Below are 26,979 nucleotides of genomic sequence, written 5' to 3' on the forward strand. Positions count from 1 at the left end.
GCCAAGAGACTTGATGAGGTCACCTAGGAAGTGAGAGAAGAGAGGAAGGCCAAGGCTGAACCCAGGACTCTTCAATATTTAAAAGTTGGGAAAAGGAGAAAGTGTGAGCAAAAGACCCTGAGAAGAAATGGTAAATGAGGAGGAAGGAATCCAGGAAAAGGTATTGTTCCAAGGAGGAAGGAACTATGTCAAATGCTACTGAGATATTGCCTGTGAAGAGATTGGCCAAAATGAGGAATAAGAACTGACCATTGAATTTGGGATGATGGAGTTTGTAGGTAACCTCAATGAGAACAACTTTGGTGAAATGGTAGGGGTGAAGCCTGATTACCATGAGTTTAGAAAACAACAAGGAAGAGATAGGAGTGAGTCATTACTTTTCCATTTGCTCTTTCAATAGTAAGGCAACAAAGACACCAACTGAACACCAATGGGGTTCCTTACCCTCTGGCTTCAAAATGGGTCTGACAAGAGATGGGAGAGAGGAAGATGAATGGGAGTATCCTCTACAGGAGGCCTCTATAAAACTCTTCTTCCAGTCCAGTAACTGCTTCCTACCTTCTCCTTTGTGCCTGGGGATATAGCAGTTCAGCTGTCACTAACTTCATGTTCCTGCACTTTTCCTTGTGGTTCCCCTATGACTATCCCATGCCTTTGAAAACAGACCCTTTGTAAATAAACCCTCCTTTAATTGTCCTAACTTAAGTGTGTTTCCCATTTCCTGTTGAGACACTGACTTATACAAGCTATTAGCCAAAAATTGAACAGCTGTAAACCTTTAAGAAAAACTTTTTTATCATAAAAATGTTCAAGAAATATTAGAGAGCCTTTTATAATAAACTCCCATGGATGGATTACCTAACTTCAGCAACTAACTATGGCCACTCTCATTTCATAGAACCCCTGCCCACTCCCCACCCCTCCGCTGGATAATTTTAAAGAAGATCCTGGACATTTATTCATAAGTAATTCAGTATAGATATCTAAAAAGTAAGAATTGTTTACATAACCACAATACCATTATCACAGCTGAAAATTTAATTTCATGAATATCATCAGAATATCCAATCAGTGTTTGCATTTCCCTGATTGTCTCATAAATGTTTTCTCCTACTTAGTTGGTTTGTATTGGGATCCAGACAAGCTCTCTTAAGTCTCTTAAGTTTCTAAATGTCCCTTATATCTACTCTTTTTCTTTATCAGGAAACCATCTCCAAGTTCTAATGTTAAGAGCAGAAAGCAAGTGTAAGAACCTGTGTTTCCTCGTGTGCTTCTGTGGTCACCAGGTGCTTCTGGAAGTATGAGAAGGACACAGCCTCTGGGGAAGGGAGCTGGAGGACTGGGGACAGGGGTGGAAGGAAGAGTTCTTTTCACCTTTTGTATCATTTTTATCACAAACAGTTATTGCCTGTGAAGGTATTTTTTCATCAGGTAAGCTAGAGCATTAGCCCAGTCCTAAAGAAGCAGATAAATGGAATTGAGCTTGGGTAAAGGACCAGTGACAGACACAGCACTGCTGTCGCAGGTTAAAATCTGTGCTGACCCAAGAGAGAAGTCAGTTGGTCCCAACTAGGGAGAGAAAAAAAATGCCAAGGCTAGGCCACCCATGGGTGTTCACTGATTGGAGTGAGCTCCCTGTCAGTGTGAGAAGAGGCACTTGGGTGGCGGGCGGGGGAATATCATTCTCATGGAACATTAAATCAGACATGTTCAAGATGCCTGGAGGGCCCATTGTGCTGTAAAAATAGCTCAAAGACACATTTTTCAGCCCAGGGCTCCTGAGTTCGGAAGCATGAGCTTCCAATTTCTTGAACTGACCTCAAGTTTTGACCAAAGAAGAAGTGAAAGCTGCAGCTAGGAGTTTTTCTCTACTACGGTTTCACTTTTCTACTAAGATCTGATGTTTCTGGTAAGATTAGTCTCAAAACATAATGCTGCATAAAAGAAGCCAGTCAGAAGGGCAGATGTACTGGATGGTTCCATTTGTATGAAGTTCTAGAGTGGGCAATATAAATGGTAACAGAAACGTATCAGTGGTTTTCTGGAATAGGAGGTGGGAAAGAACATTGGCATGCGAGAACTTCTTGGAATAGTAACATTTTTTAAAAATCTTTATTATAATGTGGTTACATGGGTGTAGACATGTGTCAAGACTCATTGAACTGTACACTTAAAATGTGTGCATTTTATTGAATGCAACTTATCCTATATAATAAAAGCCTAATATGCAAATCGACCAAATGGCAGAACAACAATGACTGGTCTTTATGATGCACACTGACCACCAGGGGGCAGATGCTCAACATAGGAGCTTCCCCCAGCCTGCAGGCCCCAGGCCAGCCAAAGTGGGTGCCAGTGGGGGCCCCTGATTGCTCCACCAGTCACCCCACAGAGGGAGGTGACTGGTGGCGGCAGCTGGGGGCAGGGCCGGCAAGTGGGTGGCACCAGGCCAGCCAAGGCAGGTGCCAGTGGGGGCCCCCCCATCACCCCGCATATTGCCACACAGATTGGCCCTGATTGCCGGCCAGGTAGAGGGACCCTACCCATACACGAATTTTGTGCACTGGGCCTCTAGTACCTTAATAAGTTGACTGAAAAACAATGTAGGCAAGGAACATCAAAAGTTTCTGGAGCCTAGAGTTTCAGAATCCATTTGTTGCATTTGCAGACTGAATTGAGATGGCCTTGCTTAACATAAGTAGAGAATAGCAAAGCCAGGGTGAAGGCTCAGCAGGCTGGGCAGTGGAAGTTCCGGTTGGAGAGGTGCATCGCGCCAAGTTGTGGTGGCCTTCACTGCTAGGCTGGGTGCTTAGGTTTCAGTCTGTAGATAATGAGGAATGAATGGAGGGTGTCAGCTAGAGCCAGGTGTGGTGGGGAGGCTCCTTCGGCTCTCAGCAGTACTTGGAAGAGGAAGAAGCTGGAAATTAGAGCACCATTTTTGCTACTCTCAGGCCAAAGATAAACCACAACCTCTCCCCATCTCAAGTTGCTGAAATTTGGGCTGCCCCAAAGCCTTGACCCCTCCCTGCTCTCATTCCCAGCTGGCTCAGTTCCTCATCTGGCCCCTGGGTTTATAAAGCACCTCAGCCTCTGCTGTCACCTTCAGTAAGAGAGGCTCCTACAAAGAGACTCTGACCAACCTCTGCCCAGGAAGAAGCTGAGGACAAGATGATGACCAGACCATACTGTGTGGTAGTGGCCCTACTGCTGCTAGCAGAGGCCTCCAGGCTTGGAGAAGGAGCTTCTAATCCTGGGTTTGTGGTCAGGATCACCAGAAAAGGCCTGGAATATGGTAAGTGGGTTTGATCATTCCTCTGGTGCCCACTGTTGCTCATCAAAGTGATGTAACCAGGATTTTTGAAATCTCAGGTTGTGCCCTGCCCGGCTTAGAAACCTTGGGTATGTCACCCTCTGGGCTTCAGTTTCCTCATCTTGAATTATAAAAGGTTAAGGGTAGGACTAGATCAGCATTTTTTCCTGGGTGGTCTGTGGAGCCCCCACATTAGAATTGCTGAGAAACAATTCTGGAGATTCACCCAAGCTTGACTGATGTTGGGCCTAGGAATCTGCACTGTTGACATGTGGTCCAAGCAATGGTGAAAAACCCTAAGGTTTGACCACACTGTGGGAAATGATTCCTCAAATGTCCCATTGTATTCCATCATTGCTTCCATGATCTGGTTGAATGAATAAATAGCAATGATTGTCATTTACCTGACAGTTTGAGTTAATGATCTAATTTAATTCTCAGGCTCAGGTTGGTATTATTATTATTATTACCATTTACATGTGGGAAAACTGAGGTTTATGGAATTTAAGGGACTTTCTCAGGATTATACCAACAGTAAGTGGCAAATCTTGCATTAAATTCCAGTCCTTTTGTGATTCCAAAACCTGGCCACTCAACCGTTATGCTTGGTACCTCCCACTGAAGGAGCTAACTCCCTCTATTTGCCCCCAGCCCGCCAATATGGAATGGCCACCCTGAAGAAGGAACTGTCCACCATCAATGTGCCTGATTTATCAGGAAGCTTCAAAGTTGGTTGGATGGGAAGTGTGAGCTACGAGTTTAAAAGGTGAGGTCTTCATTCTTTACCACAGGGGCAATGGAGGAGGGAAAATGGGGGCCTAAGGTCAAGGGGAAGGGAGATAAACATGGGATCATCACTTGACTAGAGGCAAAAGGACCATAGATAGCACTTATTGGGCCTCTGGAAAGTGCTATGTGTTTCCTGGGAGAGAAACCCTTTGAAGTCTTTCACTAGCCCGGCAGGGACTGGCCCTGGATTTCCCCTCTACCAGGAATCCCTGACACTCTCCTGATTGCCCAGATTAGGAACCTACTTGAGACATACCATCCATCCCTCCAGAGCCTGGTGGGCATCTGTAAGCAAGGACTTAGAGTCTTTCTGGAACCTATTCACATTTTATTTGCATGCTATCTCTTGAGGACAGCATCCACACATCTCCCCAGTGAGGAATAAAGCAGGGGGCCTCCTGGTCCCTGGTGAACAAGTTCTGATTCCTCATCTCTCTCTCCCAAAGACTTAACTGACCTTATTCTCCCTCCAACTTCCACATATTCAGTATTAGAGTCCTCACTTCTCTCTCTCTCTCTCTCTTTCTCTCTCTTAAAATATGTTTTTATTGATCTCAGAGAGGAAGGGAGAAGGAAAGAGAGTCAGAAACATCAATGATGAGAGAGAATCATTGATAGGCTGCTTCCTGCATGGGGTCGGGGGAGGCGGCGGAATGGGGACCAAACCCAAAACCCTGGCATGTGCCATGACTGGGAATTGAACTGTGACCTCCTTGTCCATAGGTCAACCACTGAGCCATGCCGGTGGGCTCCTTTCTCTTTTTTAATCCACTCTTTAGTTGCATGGATTTTTCTTCCCCAGCCTCCTCAGTGTCCAGAGTCAGCCATTGAGGATACTGATAGAAAAGGCTCCTCTTGGAATCCTTCCTGGAGACAATACAGTGGGCAAAGGAGAGCTATTTTAAATGTGCGCGCGCGCGCACACACACACACACACACACACACACACACACACACACTCTGTCCAGGCCATGCCATTTAGAGGTCAATGCCCCTTCCCTATTCCTAAACCACCTCTTACATCTGGTTTCCACAGTAGGTTATTATGGTCTGTTAACACATCCAGACCTGCCACCAGCTATGAGCTTTTTGAGGGCAGGGACTGAGTTTTGAATCTCTGTGGCCTCTGTGCCTACAGCCAGGTAAGACAGAGCAGGATCTCAATGAATGTTCAATGAGGGAACTCCTAAATATTGATCTGACAACAGTCATAAACTCCAGTGGCCACAGGGGAGTGGGTAATGTAGATGAGTATTCCAGGCAGAGTGACTATATGCAGTGAGGATCAGCGGGAAAGAGGGAACTTCAATGGAGGCAATTTAATAGAAGAGCTGAAAAGCCAAACAGGAAATGATGAAGCAATCCAGAAATTAGCAACAACAAAAAGTTATTAACAAACCCAGAGCAGGCAAAGAGAGGGAAGGTATCAACAGAGCACAGTAGCTAGGGCTTCAAAGTAGGAGTTAAGAGCTTGTCTGAAGCCAAGCCTAACTAGAAGTCAGTTGCAAAGGATCCTGGGAAATGTAGTTTTCAGAGTTCAGTCACATCCACTATTAGAGCAAGAGAAAGAGAATGAACCTGAGAGCAAATAGGCAAATTATAAGTACCATGTTTGTCTGGAGAGCATCTGCCCCATTTAAAGGGGGCAGCTGCTATGCACTGTAGTTGATTGATGCTGTAAGGAAATAAGAACATTGTCTTTTAACTTTTTCTTTTCTTTAATTGATTTGAGAGAGAGGAAGGGTGAGGAAGAGAAAGGGAGGCAGAGGGAGAGAGAAAGACAGAGGGAAACAGCAATGTGAGAGAGACATATCTATCTATTGCCTCCCACAGGCACCTCAACCGGGGATTGAATACACAACCCGGGTATGTGTCCTGACCAGGAATTGAAACCATAACCCTTCAGTGCACAGAACAATGCTCCAACAAAGCCGCACTGGCCAGGGCTTTTGACTTTTTCAAGAGAAACTAGAATTTTAGTTTAGTTTTTTCTTCATATGTTTACGAGGAAATGTCCTCATTTTAAAATGTTGGCAACTGATTCAAATTGTTAAGAACACATAGGAAAAGCATAGCTGCAGTATATTGATCATATGTTTGGCCCACAGGTCACCAGGGCGTGATCTCAGACCTAAATTGTGAGCCCTTATTTGAAGTGTGGGGAGCAGACAGAGGAAGCTGCCTCCTGGAGACAGGGCACATAATGCTAAGCCAGCTCACAGGTCCTCCCAGTGGAAAGGGCCCAGTGAGCACGATAGAAGTTAAAGGGGAGGAGCAGCTATTGGAGGCAGGTGTCACAGACAAGGGGAAGGTCTTGAGGGAAATCTTCCTGGAGGAGGGAAAGCCCATGCAGACCTGTAGGATGTGGATGCAATGGTTTGGTTGTCCTCTGTGGTTTAAGTCAATAAACCAGAAAGAGTGTGAGAGGCTGGAGAGGATTCTGGGGATTCATTCAGAGGACTGATGTGGTCCTAGTTTTTCTGGATTTAATAGTCTGCCTTCTTTCCCCAGCCTGAGAATCCGTAGCTTCCAAATCCGAAACTCCGATCTGAGCCTACTCCCAGGGAGGGGTGTCAGAGCCTCCCTGTCCAATAACTACGCGTCTATCAGAGGGAACTGGAAGGTGGAAAAGGCTTTCATGTAAGTAGTACTTGGGTTAGAATGTCTCTCAGCTCTGGGCCAGGGTTGTACTCTGGACTTCCATTTCTGGATTCTTAAACGTCCAACCTATAAAGGGCCCAGATCTGATTACCTCTAATCCTCAGTTTCATTATCTATAAAATAGGGTTAATTATAACCCAACCCAGATGCATTTGTGGATTAAATAAAATAGCAGATGTAAGGTATTTGCAGTGTGCCTGGAGCATAGCAAATACTCAGTAAACACTGGCTGTCTTAGTTAATGGTGAGAAGCGGCTGTCAAAATAATATAAATGGAGCCACTTGAAAATAGAGCCGGAGCTGCCATGCCAGAGGAACTGCCTTGCATGTCTTATGTCTCAAACCTTTGGAATATTAAAGCAGGGCAAAATAACCTTTGCACTGAGCCTAAAACAATCTCGTGCCCCAAAGAACTGTTTGCAAAGATAACAAGACAGTAGATATATGACTACTGGACTGATGACTCCTGGAGTTAAAATTAAAAACAGCATTTAGAATTAACATCACTATGTTATATCTTCAGTAATAGAAATGCCTTCCTTCTATTGAATCATTGTTCCCCTTCCCTTTCTCATAAATACCCATTGCCTTTGTCTCCTGATTGAAACATTGCTTGGGCTTCTGCCTTATCAATGCTTCCTGAGTAGCTATTGTTATTGACCTCAAATAAATGCTTGTTGCCTCTCACCTTGAAAGGCCTTTCCATTTTTAGGTCACCAGGGCTCAGGCAGGACGCGCAGCTGGTTAATGGGGAGCTAAGAGCTAAGCCTGGGTCTGCGTTCTTCTGGCTCCTCTTTCTGGAGGCGACTGATTATTCCCCATTTGGTTCTCATATCTCCCAACCAGCACCCTACAGGGTACTTTTGATCTGAGTGTGGATGGTGTTTCCATCTCGATTTATCTGAACTTGGGCAAGGACGGGTCTGGACGACCGACTGCCTCTGTGGCCCACTGCAGCAACTCCGTTGGCCACGTCAGCATTCACATTTCTGGAAACCTAAGGTAAGTCACCCCATCCACTTGTTGGAAGTTGTCAGAACTGCCTCAGCATCCAGCTTGCCCACAGGATGTCCCTGATGGACCAGAAGAGCAAGATTTAAGATTCATCAAAATCAGAGGTCAGCCCTGGACTGAAGGGACATGAGTTCGATTCCCAGTCCCTGTCAGGGCACATGCGAGAGGCAACCAGTCGATGTGTTTCTCTCACATCAATGTTTCTCTCTCTCTCCCCCTTCCAATCTCTCTTTCTAAAGATCAATGGGAAAAATATCCTCGGGTGAGGATTAAAAAAACAAAAGATCAGAGGTCAGTGAACTAAAGTCTGTGGACCCAATCCAGCAGGCCACCTGTGTTTGTAGATGAAGTTTCATTGGAACACAGCCATGCTCATTTGTTTGCATTTGTTCTGGATGCTTTAGCACTACGTTAGCAGAGTTGAGTAGTTGCCACAGAGACCATGCAGCATGCAATGCCAAAAATATTTACTATCTGGCCCTTTAAGAAAGTTTGCTCACCTCTTGGCAAGACTGCCTTTATTAGGTTACGATTTAAATTTGCTTAAAAAATCCAGCATCTCAAAGCTACGTGCCTGGAGCAGATGCTCAGTGAATATCGGATGAATGATGGTGACTGCCTCCCACTCTGTTCTGGTTGCACTGCATCACTCAGACCCTGGCAGGAAACAGAGGGCAACTCAAAGGCTTAACTGACAAGAATCTAATAAGAGAATATTCACTGGAGACTGGCAGCAGCAGGGAGCTATTACCCCCCTAGGGTTGAAGGTGAGAGGGAGGGAAGGGTGTTTCCAGAGCCTGGAAAGAGCTGGAACCTTGGAGAAGAGCTCTGGGACAGCAGGCAGAGGGACCTGGGTGTAAACATCCCAACTCTTCTCTCTTTCCTCCCTGCGTCTCCCTTTGGCCAAAACAACTAGAAGCCAGATAGCAAGAAGGCTTGAGAGATGAATCTGTTCATCAGCCCCCCACGATGCTACCTGCAGAACCCCAGGAAGCATTCGTGTCTGATGTTACCATATACATACATTTCTAATACATACCACTAATCATTCAATCAGCAAGCATCGAACCATCAAGAAAACTCTATGGGAGAAAATTTTTTACTGGAAGTAATTCCATTAACGCAGTTCACTTATTTCCCACAACCTCTCACCCTCACCCCAGGTGAGAACAATGTGAGAAGCTCTGTTCGGGGCCATGATTCTCACAGAGTGGTGTCTGTGGTTGGGAGGGGCTCTCGGTGGGCAGCTTTACCTGAAGTGGGTTAGACTCACAGCCTGAGCACCATGAGGTTATTCAGCAATGTCCCTCAACATCTACCTGCGCAGGCAGAAGGGGCTCAGTGCACGTTTGCCGAATGAAGGAACGACTGAATGACTAATTGCTAAGTGACCAGATAAGTTGTGTGATGGACTTTGCAGGGTACAAAGAATGGGTCTTACTCTCCTTATCATACCTTTAAAAATGTAAATGCGTCTGAGTTCATTTGCATAGTTCAAAATTCAAAAAGTGCAAAGGGTACAGAATGAAACCTACCAACTCTCTTTGCCAGGGCAACCAATATTAAGTGTCTAATGTCTCGTTCCTGAGAGTCTATGCCTGAACACGTAGTTATTTTACCACTTTATGTTAACACATTTGGTAGCATGCTATAGAGAGTGCTATATCCCTAGCTCGCCTTACTTCACTATGTCTTTGTAAGCTTTTCCACACCTGAACATAAGAGCTTCCTTTTCAAAGTACTCCATCATATGAAGACACTAAAATGTAATAATTAGTCCTCTATTCATAGACCTCTCTTTTTAGTGTAAGGGGTTTTCTTCCAGTCTTTCGCTACTACAAACAATGCTACAAAGGATAACCTTGTGCATAATATCATTTGGCATCTGGACAAATAAGTTATTGGGTAAATTTTTAAATGGTATGTGCATTTTGTCTTTTTACTCTATACTAACAAATTGCCCTTGCCGTGGTTTGCTAGTTAGTGGCTGTTTCCCCCCATCACCGTCAACGCAGCATATTATCAAAGATTTAGCTTTTTGCCAGTCTGAAAGGTGGGAGTATATCAGTATCCAAGGGTCAACCACCCTTGGATTAAATTCACCTGGCTGTGATTTTCTTGGGATAACATGGGGAAGGTCACATCTATGGGTAGCCCTCTTCTTGGAAAACTCAGTTCATCGTAAAGTGGATCCTGACCCTCTTTCCTCTTTCCTTCAGCTGGCTCCTGAACCTCTTCCATGGAAGAATTGAAAACAAGTTAAAAGATATCTTGAAACAAGAGGTAAAGAAAGGATAAGTAGATTTTTCCATTAAAAATCATTGACAGGTGCATATTTGATATTTGGAAACAGTCTTGTCTTTTAAGTAGGTTATCATTTGAACTTACTTTAAAAAAACCTGACTCATTTGTGGTGTAAAGGCAAACCTCAAGGCTTTCCCCAGAGTGAATGATCACATATCTAAATTGGCATTTGAAACTGACAGTGCTTGATATCTAGTTGTAGATAATAGAGAGATATGGAGAAGTGGCTTTGGATCCCTGCCTCATACCATACACAAAAATCAATTCCCAATGGTCTAAGGCAGTGGTCGGCAAACTCATTAGTCAACAGAGCGGTTTGCCGACCACTGGTCTAAGGATTTAAATGCCAAAACAAATCTAAAACTTTTTAGAGGATAAACCTAGGATATCTATCTCATCTTGAGGATAGGAAAATGTTTCTTAAATAAGACTACCCGCTCCAAAAAAAAAAAGGCATCATATTGAGAACCGCACTGGAGTTGGCCCTCAGTATTTCTCACCTCTGGAAAAGGCCTTGGCCTTGGAGGCAAAGAGGTACCTCTTACATTTACCCTTTGTGTATGTTTGGACAAATCAACACACATCCTGGAGCATCAGAGATGGAGTAGGAATAGCTGGAATTAGGAAATCACAAGACTAAGGGCTTCTGAGATCTCCCAAGCTGTAATTCATGGCTTACAGAGGAGTAAATTGGCCTACTGAGGAATACAATTCTGGAGCAGACCCTCCGTCTGGCTTTACTTTGAAGCCCTCTGGTGGCCATAGTTAGTACTGCCTACAGACCAGGCACCATGCTCCTTGACAGATTCACTGATGACAAGAAACCCCAGTAGGAAAAGGAGGCAAAGGGGCTGGGAAATGGGGTGGTGTAGCCTCTAATTCAAGAGCTGCCTCTTATATTTGGGAGCTCTTCGGCTTTGTCCCTCTGCTCTCTAATATAAGCATTTATGTACTACATTGCTTGCCACTCAGCTGCCAGAAAACCATGAGAGTGGCAGACCCTAGGGCAGTGCTGACTTGACCACCACCCGCTTGTAACTGGGTTCTAGGAACTTAAATTGGGCCCATCTGTCTGCGAGGCCAGCCCGAGTGGGACAGTGACCGGGTGTTGAGGGGGGTAGTGGTCTCTTCTCCCTTTCACCATACTCTCTCCCTCCCCTCACATATCTACCTACAAGGCAGGGATATAACACACGGTTCCTAGGGTGGAGGGGGCGGGAGGAGGGAGAAGGAAGGACTTGCCTGACTTTCTCACCCACTTTCTCGGCAGATCTGCAAATTCGTCAGGACATTAACATCCTCACACCTGGAGCCCTATCTCCGGACTCTGCCAGGTTAGAAGTCCCCTCACTTCTCGGGTGCCATCAGATGCCATGGCACCTAGTACCCCTGGAACCACCACCCCCTCAAGAGCCCTGGGAGAATTTTCCCCATTAGGCACCTCTCCATTTTACAGTTAGATATGGGGTGACCACCTCTTGGGGGGTCTGTTCTCTAGAGGTGGGGGAGTAAGGTGACTACGGGTGGTGATTCACAAACCTGCTGGGAGCACAAGGTGGGCAGAAAATTAGGAATATGTGGGAGAATCATGTGTTTGCTTTGACAAAACAGGGGTGCTCTGACCTCCCTGTGCAGGGCTGGGGACCCTCCTAGCCCTGACCTTCTGGCTGACACAGGTACCTTTTACAATCACACATCAGGTCAGGTCTCCCCCTTCTTGAAATCTATCAAAGACTCCTCTGACTCTCAGAATAATGGGTCAGCTGTGGGGGACAAGGCCTTGCATGGTCTGGCCCAGACCACCACAGCACTCTCTCCAGCTTTACCTTGCTTCCCTCCCCAACTCAGCCAGCCACTCTGGTCCCTATTCATCCCTCTAATATACAGTGCTCCATAACACTGCGAGATCTCTGCACATATCATTCCCTCGGCCAGTGCCTTCCTCCACATTTACCCCCCTTCACCCAGTCAACACCTGCTGTTCCTTCAGATCTCAGCCAAAGCAACACCCCATCTGGGAAGTCTTCCCTGACTCCCCGTGCAAGTCACTTTACCCCCAACTTAACTCCTGTTATATGGCTGGCATCATCCTATGGACTTCTACCTAACACCTAACATACTAGCAATTGAACATTTATTTCCTTGACTATTTGATTATTTCCTCCTCTGAACTTATGCTCAGTAAATACTAAATTAATGAATTAATCAATAAATGAACGAATGAAGTACTCTCCCTGTGACTGAAGATACATGGATATGCCCCAGCCCATTTCCATTCACCAAAGGCTACTACAGTCCATGTGAAAGGAGCTCCCAGTATAGAATTTGCACAATTGTGTTTAGCCACTGTTCATAATGCTGCCTCTTTCCCATTCCATAGTCACCCTGATGATTGACCAGGTTGCTGGCATTGACTACAGTTTAGTAGGAGCTCCCCAAGTGACCTCTCAAGGCCTGGACACGCCCTTCAAGGTAAGAGGTTCTAGGTAAGGGGTCTTGGAGCTGAGAACTGGCAGGAAATCAGCTGCACCTCTCAGAGTCAGCTCCTACTCTCCCTCTCCAGTACACCAGCCTGTCAGTCCACATCCTTGACCAGGGCCCACAGTGGGCAGATGCGATACTCAAAACTGCAGAGCAAAACCTAAAACAGTGATGGCGAACCTATGACACGCGTGTCAGCACTGACACGCGTAGCCATTTCTGATGACACGCGGCCGCATGCCGAGGACGAAACATTTGCTGCTCCTGAGGATGAAACATTTGCGACTAGAGTCTTGGAGTTAGTTTTTTCCTCAAAGTGACACACTACCCAAGTTATTCTCAGTTTTTTGGCGAAGTTTGACACACCAAGCTCAAAAGGTTGCCCATCACTGACCTAAAACAAGGTTTCTGAACCAACGTGGTGAATCTGTCTGGAGTCCAGAGAGAGCTGAGCTTGAATCCTGGCTCTATCACTTACGTGGTGTAAGAATTAAACTCTCTATTAAATTGGAATAATAATAGTCTTCCCCATAAAGTTGCCATAGGAATTAAGTGAGATGTGTATAAAGTGCTTAGCAAGTGCCTGGCACCTAGCACATATATAGGGTAGCAATGTTATTACTATCTGCCCACGCCTATGGTAGACTGAAGAATGGCTCTCTAAAATGTCCATGTTCTGGAACAGAGTTCGGAATCTCAGAGGAAAGGCAGGGGAGGGTGGGTGGGTGGAAGGTAATCAACCAAAGACCATATATACATATATGCATAACCCATGGACAGAGACAATAGGATGGTGAAGGCCTGGGGTGTGGGCGGGGGCAGGCTGGAGGGGGCCAATGGGTATGTCCTATACCTTGAAATCTGTAAATGTTACCTTACAGCCCTAGCCAGTTTGGCTTAGTGGATAGAGCATTGGCCTGCAGACCGAAGGGTCCCAGGTTCGATTCTGGTCAAAGGCACGTACCTCAGTTGCAGGCTCCTCCCTGGCCTGGGCTCTGGTCAGGGCACATGCAGAAGGCAACCAATCAATGTGTCTCTCTCACACTGATGTTTCTCTCTGTCTTTCTCTTCCACTCTCTCTAAAATCAATGGAAAAATATCTTTGGGTGAGCATTAAAAAAAAAAAGTTCCCTTACCTGGCAGAAGGGATTGGGTAGGTGTGATTAAATTAAGGGTGTTGATGACAAGATTATCCTGGCCTGTTGTAATCACTGGGATCCTTATAGAAGAGAGGTAGTAGATAAGGACAGAAGGCAATGTGACAATGAAAGTGAGAGTTGGAGTGAAGCAAGAGGTGATGCGATGGAGGGACCACAGCCCAAGGAATGCAGGTGGCCTCTGGAAGGTAGAAAAGACAAGGAAGCAGATTCGCCCTTGAAGCCTCTAGAACAGTGGTTCTCAGCCTTTCTAATGCCGCAACCCTTTAATACAGTTCCTCATGTTGTGGTGACCCCCAACCATAAAATTATTTTCGTTGCTACTTCATAACTGTAATTTTGCTACTGTTATGAATCGTAATGTAAATATCTATGTTTTCCCATGGTCTTAGGCTCTACAGCAGCGGTTCTCAAGAACACAGATATTTACATTATGATTCATTAACAGTAGCAAAATTACAGTTATGAAGTAGCAACGAAAATAATTTTATGGTTGGGGGTCACCACAACATGAGGAACTGTATTAAAGGGTCGCGGCATTAGAAAGGTTGAGAACCACTGTTCTAGAAGGAGCCCAGCCATAACATCTTGAGCTTAGGCTTCCGACCTCCAGAAATGCAAGGGAATAAATCTGTGCTGATGTAAGCCACTAAGATTAAGGTAATTTATTACAGCAGCCACAGGAAACTAGGACACCCCCTCTTCATACTGGTCTCTTCCACAACTCCCCCGTGGGTTGAGCCAGGCCCTGGAGTGCCACGCCCTCCAATTTTATTTATTTAACTAACATGTATGTGCTTCTTACTATGTCCCAGATGCTGTTCAATATTAACTGCTTTAAGTTTCATATTACCTCCATGAAGTAAAAACTTTTAGCATCATCCCCATTTTACAGGTGACGAAGTTGAGGCACAGGCAGTTAGTGACTTGCCTGAGGCTGCAGAGCCAGTAAGTGGCAGACCAGGACTCAAACCCATACTGTTAAGCTCCAGAGTCCATGCTTTTCACCACCGCTGGGCCTCCTGTCCTGTGTCCTGAGCCCGAGTGAACACAGGACGTACCTCCCCACCAAAAGAGGATTTCAGGCAGCTGTCAGGACCTAGATGTTGTGGGGCCAGAGGGAATCTTTCAGGACCCCTGACCCCACATTATGGAGAGACACTGCATCCCCCCCACCCCCGCCACCTCCCAGGCACAGGGGGCCTCCCCCAGGCAGGCTTTGGATGTCTCTGCCTGACAGCCTCTCTGGAAGGAACCCTGGGTGACTGATATGTCCTTCTGTCTCCAGGGTGAATTCTTTAGCCGAAACCAGCGCTCCCCAGTTCCCTTTGATGCTCCTCCCATCAGGCTGCCCCAGGAGCATGACCGCATGGCCTACTTTGCAGTTTCCCCATATGTCTTCAACACGGCCAGCCGGGTTTACCACCAGGCTGGGCACATGAACTTCACCATCCGAAATGAGGACGTGAGTAGGGGACGGAGGAGGCTGGGGGTCCAGGAGAGAGCACCAAGTGGGACTATAGACCCTCTCTGGATGTCCTAGGAAGCTAGGGGAAGAATGTGGAATTCGGAGCCTGCCCAACATGAGTGCCAAGCCAGGCTGTGCCTCAGTTTCCCTGTCTGTGCACATGGACCCCCAGGGGTTCTAAGAGTGATTGTAAAGAGGTTGTGTCGGGCGCACAATACACGTTAGCTATTATTGGCAGGAATTTACAAAAATAAGACAGACTCCGGTGTGTCAGAACAGGTTCTCCGAGCAGCAGATGCCCAGATAGCATTAGACTTATAAGAGTCTTATTGGGGAAATGCCTGTGAAGGATCAAAGAGAGAAGGAGGAGGAGGTGGGAGAGCCCTCAGACTGCGATGCGATGTGGTACTCACACCTGTGAACAGAGAGGGAAGGTAGCCGGTGGACATGTTACTGCATAGCTCTGGGAAGTCTCAGCCAAGCTGGTGGGGGTGCAAGAGCAAAGCTTGCTGATTGGAGGAGGACCACACACATCAGGCAGAGTGTGAGGATTCGGCTTTAGGCCCAAATCCTACGTGTGTTCTTTCACACCTGACCACAGGCGATTACACAGGCCAGGCCAGACCTGGGGCAGGGCCAGTGCTGACAAGTCACTGGTCAGTCTCTAGAAGGAGCTCAAGCCCCACCCGACTCCCACCCAAGACTGGCATTTCAGCATTCCTAGTCTAGACACCTCCGTTCAGAGGTCGCCTTACGGATGGGGAAGGAGGGGACACCTCAGCCAAGACTCTGTTCATGTGCCTCGGATGAGACCCCTTCCCAGTCTCGAGGACAGTTTTCTTCAGTCTCAGTACTTTTCTGCTTCACCCCCACCCTGTCTCCTCCACCTCTTCCCCCCCCCCGAGTCCACAGAACAGCGGGGGCCTTTTGTTCAGTGACCCCTTGGCATTAAGATGATCCCCCAGCCCATCTGCATCTGACCCTCGAAGATGCCATGCCACAGGGGAAAATGGACAATGGGGGTGCGGGAGTGCCCTTTCCTGTTGGTCTCTTGCTTATACTACCACTCCGAATCCTGACAGTGATCTGACAAAATTCTCCAGCTCTACCACCCCAGCCATGCTCCGCAGGGGCTGGGAGCTGCCTGGGAGAGCGTGCCTCAGGTGTGAATGCTGTGGGGCCGAAGGGAGGCAGTGGCAGCCAGCTGCCCTCCTCTCTGCTGACCCCCTTGAAGGGAGTTCTGAGCAGCACAGATCCGAGCCTATGCAGTGATAAGTGCCATAGGAGCTGCCCAGGTAAAGAGTGGGGATCTTGAGGGAGGAGAGATGAAGGAAGGTTGGCTAAGAACAGGTGTAGGCAGGGTTCCCCAGAACAAGCTGAAAGATCAGCAAGTCACGAGGTGGGTAGAGAAAGGTGAGAGATGGTGAGAAACAGATTTTTGGGGGAAGCTATACCTGGAAGCTCCCTAAATCCAGATTGTGGTGGTGAGCAGTCCTCATTGACCTTTTAGGGGATCGTCCTGAAAAATAATAAATAACAATAACAGACATTTATTAAGTACTATTCAGTATGTTCCAGGTACTGCACTTCATGCTTTCTCCACAGACTATCTCATTTAATCCTTGCACAGCCTGTACAGCAAGTGTCATTATTATCATCCCCATTTTACAGATACAGAACCTGACCGCGTTTCTCAGCAATCACTCGGCTAAAGAATGGTGGAACCCAAGCTGTCTGGCCTCCGAGGCCACACCTTTCACCACCATGATGTCCTGCTTTGTAAGCAACTACCTGTTTCTTCTGCTGCAGAGTCCTCTGGACTTTCCAATTCACTTGCACACCAAATCACTAGGGGCCGTGATTCCTCAGGTAAGACCGCTGCCTACTCATCATAGAGGACAAGGCAAGCCCCTTGACCTAGGCCAAAGTGGAGTTTGTATTTGAGCTATGCATAGACTTTCTCCAAACAGCTTACCTATTAGAACAGTGGATAAAGATAAAAATTGTTCATTTCTTTTGTATAAAATTCCCATCATTCTGATTCCTTATGGCATAAATATGGAGGATCTGGATTCAGACTGCCTGTGTTTTAATCCTGAGTCTGCTATTTTCTATCTTTGGAACTCACCCTTGTTGGGTCTTAGTTTCCTCATTTGTCAAAGAGGGACAGCAATAGTACCTGCCCCACTGAGTTGTATCAATGGGAGACAACAGCACTCAACCATTACAATGTACAGAATCCTTCCAAGGCACAAATGGGGCATGTTGAGCAGACTAATAATAGATATTTGCTTGATGTTTATGTAGAGCATAGCTGAAAGGAGGCAGGAACAGAGTGAAGAAGAGCACTCAGCCTTCCCTCTCTTGAACCAGGCAATTCAGCTCAGCCCCAAACTTGCACACTAGTTAAAACAAGTTGGCCAGCACAGAAGGAAGTATAGTGACCATCCATTCTTTTTTTTTTTTTTTTAAATATGCTTATTGATTTCAGAGAGGAAGGGAGAGGGAGAGAAAGAGATAGAAACATCAATGATAAGAGAGAATCATTGATCAGCTACCTCCTGCATGCCCATACTGGAGATCGAGTTTATGACCTGGGCATGTGCCCTGGCCAGGAATTGAACCGTGATCTCCTAGTTCATAAGTTGACACTCAACTACTGAGCCACAACAGCTAGGCAACCATCTATTCTTATTGGAACATGCCCATTGGGGTGTCTCACCCATCTCACACTCTTTATCAGAGTGCCCTTTCCAACCACAATAGCCATCTATTGAAAAGGAGTTCTGGAAAATACAAGTTTCTCCATCCTGTGATATTTCCACTGCTGATTTCAGGCCCTTGGAGATTGAACCAGAGTCCCTCCATTTGTGTTCTGCCCTCCCTTGAGTCTCTGCCCTCTTTCTACAGCTGGCCAGGTTGTACCCCAATACAGAGCTAGAACTTGAGATATCACCTGAATCAGCTCCATTCTTGATGTTCACCCCTGGAAATGTTACCTTCATGCCAGTGATGAACATCCAGGCATTCGCCCTCCTGCCCAACTCTTCTAACCGCAAGCCACTCTTCCAACTCAGGGCGGTAAGTCTGATTCTGGCTGGGGCAGCAAAGGGTTATGTTTGCCATGGGTGTAAGCCCCTCCCTCAGCTGAAAGACTAGGAGACTGCACAGCTGATAGATGTTGGAGGCTATTTATTTCCACTGGAGGTATAAGTGGGCCTTGCAATTCTGATCTGAATGGCCAGGCTTCCCAAGGGCATCTATATCTATATATATAACAGCCTAAGTAACCGTTACGGTGGAATGACCAGAACGACCAGTCGCTATGATGCGCACTAATCACCAGGGGGCAGACACTCAACACAGGAGCTGCCCCCTGGTGATCACTGCACTCCCACAGGGGGAGTGCTGCTCAGCCAGAAGCCAGGCTCATGGCTGGCAAGCGCAGTGGTGGTGGTGGGAGCCTCCCCCACCTCCGCGGCAGTGCTAAGGAGCAGCAAGCCAAGTGGTAAGGAGTGAGGGATTCCGGATTGCGAGAGGGATGTTCGACTGCCAGCTTAGGCCCAATCCTCAAGAGGGCACAGGCCGGGCTGAGGGACACTCCCCCACCCGAGTGCATGAATTTTGTGCACTGGGCCTCTAGTAGTTATCAGAGTTTCAAGAAACCTTAAAAGTCATTCACTCCAGCTGAGTTGAAAATTTTAGCTTTCTTGCTGCTGTTGGTTATAAAAAAATTGTTTAAAGCATAACCCTATTTAAATTGTTATAAATGAAAGTCATCAAATTATCCTTTTAAAGAAGATATAAAATTTAAAGAACTCTTAAAATAGCAATACTCTTGCTATTGATTTATAGACTCAACATAACCCCTATAAAAATCCCAGCTGGCTTTTTTGCCAGATAACAAGCTGATTCCAAAATTCATATGTAAATTCAAGGGACCCAGAATAGCCAAAACAATTTTGAAAAAGAAAAATAAAGTTGCATAACTCATACTTTCCTATTTCAAAATGTACTATAAAGTTATATTAATCAAGATAGTATGGTACTGGTACAAGAATAGATATAAATATCAATAGAATAGAATTAAGAATCCAGAATTAATTCCCCATATTTATAGTCAATTGATTTTCAACAAGAGAACAAACACAATTAAATGTGAAAGAACAGACTTGCAGGAAATGGTGCTGGGGCAACTGTACATCCACATGCAAAAGAATGAAGTCAGCCCACCATAATAAAAAATTAACTCCAAAAGGATCATAGACCTAACTGTGAGAGCTGAAACTATAAAACTCTCAGAAAAAAATATAGCAATAAATTTTCATGACCTTGGATTAGGCAGAGCCTTCTCAGATCAACTCAAAAGCACAAGCAACAAAATAAAAAATAGGTAAATTGGAGTTCATCAGAATTAAAAGCTTGTACTTCAAAGGACACCGCCATTCTAGAAAGTGAAAAGACAGCCCACAGAATCAGAGAAAACATTTGCAAATCTTATATCTGACAAGGGCTCAGGATCTGACAAGTGCTCAGATATTCTCTGAACTTCCCTTGATAGTCTGCTCCAAAGTCATGCTTATAGGAGCAGTCTCCCAATTCGAATACTCTGAGTCTAGTTTGGGCTTATTCCTCCTTATTTTTCTCTCTTTTTTGTGAGTATGTGTGTGTGTATTAATCCTCACCTGAGGATATTTTCCCCCCACAGCTTTTCAAAGAGAGTTAGGGAGAGAGAGAGAGAGAGAGAGAGAGAGAGACACACACATCGACTGGTTGCTTCCCACTCCTGCACTGACCAGGGGCAGTGAGCGATCCCACCATCTAGGTACATGCCCTTGACCGGGATTCAAACCCAAGACCCTTAGGTTCAAGGGGCAACACTCTAACTATGGAGCCACACCAGACAGTGCTTATTCGCCCCCTTCTTTTTTTTTCTGCCCCCTTCTTGATGCTTCCATTAAGATGGAAACCTCAGCCCTAGCCGGTTTGGCTCAGTAGATAGAGCATCAGCCTGTGGACCAAAGGGTCCCAGGTTTGAGTCCAGCCAAGGGCACGTACCTTGGTTGCAGGTTCAACCCCCAGCTGCATGAGGGAAACAATCAGTTGAGGTGTTTTTCTCAAGTCGATGTTTCTCCCCTCCTTTCCACTCTCTACAAAAAAATCAATGGACACATGTCCTCGGGTGAGGATTAATACAAAAACACACACAAATGAATGTCTCTATCTCTCCCCCACCTCAAATAAACAAATAAAATAATAATAATTTTTTTTAAAAGATGGAAACCTCAGAAATCTTAGCTCTCCTTTCTTAAAGTTAGCTATGGAGCCACCAACATCCTGCATCCTCAGTCCATAATCCTTGAGTAGCTGCCTTTTCCTCCTATGTCCCACATCTGGCCGTGGTTTCTATTTCCAGAGATTTGTCTCCTGGACTGGGAGCCAACACAATGCCTACATGGCCTGAGAATCTGGGTGGTGTCCTTTTGCTTTTAGAGAACTAACATCTCTGTCACCGTCAGTGTGAGCTCCGGCAGGGTCCTTGGCTCATTGATCCCAGGAAGGTAAGAGGCCATGGATGTGGGTGTGAGCAGAGGGTGTGGAATGGGTGGTCAGAGCATCGAGACTGGTTCACTGATAGGGCTGGAGCTACCCCTTGGGAACAGGAGTCTCCACTCATTCTCTCATCTGGCCCCTCTGAAAACTGCACATTGGCAATGCCGCAGGGGAAAACCCAGCAGCTGAGGAAAGCTGCCAGGGACCAGAGGTCACCTTCAGGTTCCCCATCACTATGGGCTCCTCACTTCTCCTCATAGGCACCAGTGAAGGAACTGAAACTTCTGCAAAAAGAGTACTTAGGAACAATAGTCCAGTTGGAGAGGGTGGGGCTTGGAGCTGTATTTGCAAGGACTTTACATACAAGATTGAGAAAAACTGTCAATATTACACACCAGAAAGTGCAGATTTTGGATGGAGGATTAAAGGTGCCCCAAGCCACTGCTTACTGCTCCATTGCCCAGGTTACCCAATCAATAGGCAAGTATTTATTTAATCAGGGAGTTCAGGCTTTGGACAGCAGAGACTAGACGGCCCTGCAGTGGTTGGCACTGGCCCTAGTGGTACTCTCTGTCCAGAGCTCTCACCTGTGCCCCATGTCTTAGCTGCTCTGGCTGCTGCTCCCTGCTGAGGTACAGGTGCAATGGGTTCATCAGAAGAACAAATTCCTGGCCTCAGGTTTAGATGCCTGTTGGTTGATAGAATGCCCTAACCCCATTCAAATGAACATCTCCGTAAGAGGTCTTTAAAAAGAAAAGCTAGTCCAGCCAGTGTGGCTCAGTTGGTAGAGTGTTCCATGCACAGGTAGGTTGCAGGTTGGATTCCCCATCAGGGCACATGCCCAGGTTGAGGGCTTGATCCCCAGTAGGGGCATGCAGGAGGCAGCCAATCAATGTTTCTCTCATCAATGTTTTTCCCTCTCTCTGAAATCAATTAAAAATATCATTTTTTAAAAAGAAATGTTAATGGTGAGCTTTTAGAGGTCCCTGAATTTGAGTGTATGCATAGACCTGGCTTGGGGGGGTCTCTGCAGTATCAGGGAGGCCAGCCAAGAGCTTAGTCTGAGGAGACAGCAAAGTGAGCAGAGGATCTCACCCAATAATTTACTCTGGAATTATTACAATTACTCTGCTTCATAAGCAGAAAGCAGAGATCTGTCTAGGGTAATTAGAATTCCTGAACAAGGGAACCAGGTCAGCAGCCAAAGGGAGCAATGGGGAAATTGGTGTTCGGCTTTTATAGTGACAGCAATCCAGGTGCTGAGTCCCTCTGCCTTCCTTCACTCCAGTGGCTGCCAGCTGCCTGCCATTACCATTTGTGGTGCCGCTCTTTTCTGTTTTTGTTTTTTTTTAATATATATATATATATTTAAATTGAATTCTAGAGAAAGGGGGAGGAAGAAATATCAATGTGAGAGCAAAATATTGATTGGCTGCCCCCTGTATGTGCCCCACAAAAATCGAGCTGGCAACCTTTCAGTGCACGGGACAATGCCCAACCAAATGAGCCACACCAGCCAGGGCCTCTTTTCCATTTTTATTGTCTATTCCCATATTGTACAAATAATCCATGCTCATGGCAAGATAAAAAAAGAGAATTAAAAAAGTTTAAACAAAAATCACCCATAATCTTGCCTCATAGAGACTATTACTCTTAATAGTTTCATGTTTCCTTCCAGTCTTTTTTTATACATTTATATATAACTGGAAACATACAGTGCATTGTTTTTTATATTCCACTTTCTCCAGTTAATATTTATGTCATCATAATTTCTTCCAAGTTATCAAAAGTGCTCAGATAACACTATTTTTTTAATGCCACTTCTTAAATCAGAGTGCATGCTTAAAGCCTTAAATTACAGAGGAACCGTTGGGTGCCCAGCCCTGAAATGCCCTTGCCCATAGGGACTGCACACCCCACGGCATAAGTGTGAAAAAGTATTAGCCAAGGCCCGGAGTGAGCATGCTTCTCTCTTCTCCACACAGTAAGCTGAAATTGGAGCTGAAACACTCCAACATCGATTTCTTCAATGTGAGTTGTTTTCTCTTCAGTATTTCTTGACTGTCTTGTCCAAGCAGGGTATCATGGGGTTCAAGAAGTGACAAGGTCCCAGAAGATGCACTGCGGTCTTGCTGGAAATGAGACACCACCTCTGAAAATGAACCAGCTGAGAGGCATTGCCTGAGGGCTCAAGGGGGACAGGACAGGGACATTGAGAATATGAGCTTTGAAGGGAGATAGATCTAGGCTCGTAGATCAGCTCTGCCATTTGCTAGCTGTGTGTCCTTAGCAAATCACTCACCCTTTCTAAGCCTCAGTTTCCCTGACTGTAAAATGGGAATAATAGTGTCTACCTCAAATGGGGGCTGTAATATAAAACGGGGCAATGAATTCAGTAAGATGCTTTGACAAAGTATCTCACATAAGCTCTCAACATAAGTTCATTATTGTAATAATAGTGGCCTAGGTACACAATCCCTGATGGGTTTCAAAATTGAGACTTTTTGAGATATTATATGGGGCATGCACCACATTATATAACAATTCCAGCAGGATCTGGGGCAGCACTCTATAATCAAACACATTACTATTTCTGCCACCAAATTTTAAAATATTCACACAAAGTAGATAGCCCTATGACAGTTGCGGTCATTTTGCCTTAAAATGAGCTTGCATGCAGTTATGGAGAATGACGTTCAGAGAGTTGGAGTTTGGGGGGACTGCGAACAGGGAGCTGTTTATCTGTAGTCAACCTCTATTTTGTAAATGGAATGACATGTCGATGTGTCCAGAGGTGGGGGCAGCTGTTCTTTTATTGGACTCATTTTTATTCATGCCTCATTTGATCCTTTTGCTCTGGCCCCTCCTGTTCCAGGTGAGGTTGCTGGAATCCATCTTCAATTACTATGCATCCTACATCATATTTCCCTTTCTCAATGGTAAGAATAGCTGCTACTGACTGCCACGTGTGAAGGTTGAATTCTACCCTTTCGGTAGTATTTACGGTTCATTCATTTAAGACATTGAGCCTGTATTCTGTGCTGGCTGGGGTACTGTCCCTTAGAGGTCACACTTGTTGGGAAGGCGTACATGTAAGTTGATAAATGCCATGACAGGAGGAAGCACTGGGGCTGCAGGAGCTAGGAGGAGGCACTGAACATGACTTAGAGGTCACCCCAGGAGGTGAGGGCTAAGTTGAGTCCAAAGCACAAGGAGTTAGACCCAAGAAGAGGAAGCATCCCAGGTGGCACATGGAGAATACCTGGAGTTAATACGGTGGGTCCTGAGCCAGGTTAGGACTGTGGTCCTTGGAAATGAGTCCCTGGATAGAAACTGCATGGCCCAGCCCTGGCCACTTTGGGTGATGATTGAGGAAAGGCTCTTGAAGGGATAGAAGCCCAGGAGGCTGTAGACTCCTAGAGGCTGATTTCCCAAGTGTTTGCCTGTGTGTATTCCGCCCCGCCCCCCCCGAAAAAAACACACACAGCCCTGAATCCAATAGTCTCCATTACAGTGGCCCATTCTCATTGGCCAGCTGCAAATGCAATGTCTGTGTCTCCACACCTCCCACCTCCCAGTGTTTTCTGTCCAGCCCACTCTCTGCTGTTTATCTTCCAGCAAAGCTTGAGAAGGGCTTCCCACTACCTCTGCCCAGGGACACCTACCTCAACGACTTGGAGCTCCAAATCCACAAGGTCAGTGAGAAGAGGGGCCTGGTGGGGAGCTCTAACAACGCCTGGGAGGGCTGCTTTCGGGTTGATGGGTATTAGGGGGAGTCCTTAACTCCTACTTACATCCTAGACCTAATTTTCATAGAAAAAAATGTTTTGAATTTTGGTATATAAATGGCAGGTTTTGATGATCTGAAATCTGGGCTTCAAGTACAATAGCTCAGTTCTCAATATTCAGGTCCAACGTTAATTGAACACCTACAATGTGCAAGGTCCTTAGCCATGTATGGCAGAATGTGCAAAGGCATCAGATTAGATGCAATACTTTGGGGTTGAGGAGAGGCCACCTGAAGAAGCCCTCAATGTCCTTGGTGGAGTGAGAGTCCCCACTGGGCCACTGACCAGCCCTCCTACCCACAGCAGCAAGGGATGATCCTGGAGAAAAACTGACCATGCCTTCTAGTGATAGGAACCCATCAGGGCGGGGGACAGGGACAATCATAGTACAATTTATGATATAAATCCAGAAGTACTAGTTTGCAGTGTCTTCACTGTTCATGTTCTTTTTAAACTTTTTTAAAAAACGTATTGATCATATTTTTTACTCGAAGGTAATCCAGGACTACATTCTCAGAAATTATGTGAGGGGAGTAAACTCCAGCAGCACCCAAGTATACATTATTCCCTGGGAGAAAACATTTTGGAGGAGAGTGGTTATGGATGTCTTCCAGAAACCAGAAGCTTAGGATATGCAAATAATTTCTTGGGGGCCAACAGCTGATAAGGACAGCTGATAAGTTTTATTTTTATTTTAAAATATATTTTTATTGATTTCAGAGATGGAGAGGGATAGAAACACCGATGAGAGAAAATCATTGATCGGCTGCCTCCTGCATGCCCCACACTGGGGCTTGAGCCTGCTACCTGGGCATGTGCCCTTGACCGGAATCGAACCCGGGACCCTTCAGTCCACAGGCTGATGCTCTGTGCACTGAGCCAAACCAGCTAGGGCAAGGACAATTTTATAAAGACCTCCTTTTATAAAAGCCTAAGGTCTTGGTTTCTGCACTAACTGGGTTTTTATTCGATAACTTGCCTCTCCCTATGAAAGTTTCCCTTCTAGGAAGCTCCTATGCAACTCAGATAACGGCCTTTCTTGTCTGCCCTTTTGTCTTCTCTGCAGAACTTCTTGTTCGTAGGGGCCAACATTGACTAGACTGAAGACTGAGGAGCTCCTGTGGCTGGAGGAGTGGACACACCACAGCTGGACTGGCCCTGCCTGCCCTGTGGAGCCCCAGTGGCTGTGACCATTCCGTTTCCTCTCCCATGAGTGTCCCTGTCCCCATGGACACTAATCACCAGGAAGCCTGCCTGACCATGGGACACCTTCCCCAGCTTCATCCTCCTCCTCCCCATGTCCCTACATGTTCTTTGCAGCTGTCCTCAGCTTTACTCTGGGGAGCTGACCCCATCTCCTTACCTGTCTGGTGCTAAAATAAGCCTTGGTGAAGAAAGAGCATGAGCTGTGTCCAGTCACCACGCAGCCCAAAGCATCCTACTCAAGGTTAAACATGCGGAACACCTTAGTTGTACATGTCATCTGATGTCATGGTTAAGGGAGCAAGTGTCAGACACAGTGAGCTCAAAGCCTTGTTTTTGCTCTTTCCTTGGTGTATATTTATTGAGATGGGACAAACAAAAGGTGAGGGAATTTACAAGACCTACATTATAAGAAGTGTTGAAAGGAGTTCTACCTGAAACAAAAAGACCATGTATACAAAACTGAGTGACATGGCAAACATTCTCAATATACTTATCAGTGAGTTCCTTGAAGGCACAAACTGTCTTTATTCACCATCACACCATTTCTAACATCGTGTCTGGCTCATTAATTGCCTTTTTAAAATGAACTTTCAATCTGTCCATCTCTTCATACTCCTGGCTCTCGATTCTGCTCTGGAACCTCCCACCAGCTGCTGCACCAGCCTCTGGTACCCTGCAGCTCCCAGGCGGTGACCTACCTCCTCGACATTCCGCCTGGTTCCTGGCTCCCCTTGGCTGTAATGCTCTCCTCATTTCCTCAGGCCCTGATGACCACGGGTGGCTCCTGCTTCCCACAGAAGCAGGAAAATGACCTGGTATCTGACAGGACGTGCCTGGTGTCCCCACAGCAGCAGACATTACCAGTCGCAACTTTTAAGTGGACCCAGATTCCTTTTCTTGGCATCTTTTCAGGCAGCTACAACCAGTGACTAAAATGGGTCCAAGGATAGTCCTTGGGTAGGTCTTTTTTGTTATCCTCACCTGAGGATTTTTCCATTATTTTTAGAGTGGAGGGGGGTAGGTATAGAAACACCAATGTGAGAGAGACACATCAATTGGTTGCCTCCCACATGTGACTGGAACAGGGCCAGGGATAGAACCTGCAACCCAGATATATGCCCTTGACTGGGAATCAGACCCTCAACCTTTTGGTGTGTGGGCCTATATCTAACCACTGAGTAACACAGGCCCAGCCAGGGCCTTGGGTAGGCGTTAAAGAGAAGGGGAAGGCAGAAACAGCAGCTTGGG

The 26,979-nt window shown here is 46.1% G+C and overlaps 1 protein-coding gene across 1 annotated transcript; it reads left to right on the forward strand.

Annotated features, from left to right (window-relative positions):
- The first annotated feature begins 265 nt into the window (after nucleotides 1-265).
- On the forward strand, nucleotides 266-25,624 carry LOC114234461 (lipopolysaccharide-binding protein-like). The gene is made up of 13 exons (XM_054724283.1): nucleotides 266-310; nucleotides 3,151-3,292; nucleotides 3,962-4,076; nucleotides 7,607-7,762; nucleotides 9,994-10,057; nucleotides 11,349-11,412; nucleotides 12,459-12,550; nucleotides 15,005-15,181; nucleotides 16,856-17,053; nucleotides 18,095-18,265; nucleotides 23,613-23,676; nucleotides 24,356-24,432; nucleotides 25,592-25,624. Exons 1-13 carry the CDS (start codon nucleotides 266-268, stop codon nucleotides 25,622-25,624), a joined length of 1,398 nt encoding a protein of 465 aa, XP_054580258.1.
- The last annotated feature ends 1,355 nt before the right edge of the window (nucleotides 25,625-26,979 follow it).

This window comes from Eptesicus fuscus, chromosome 12, assembly GCF_027574615.1.
Source record: "Eptesicus fuscus isolate TK198812 chromosome 12, DD_ASM_mEF_20220401, whole genome shotgun sequence".
NCBI lineage: Eukaryota > Metazoa > Chordata > Mammalia > Chiroptera > Vespertilionidae > Eptesicus > Eptesicus fuscus.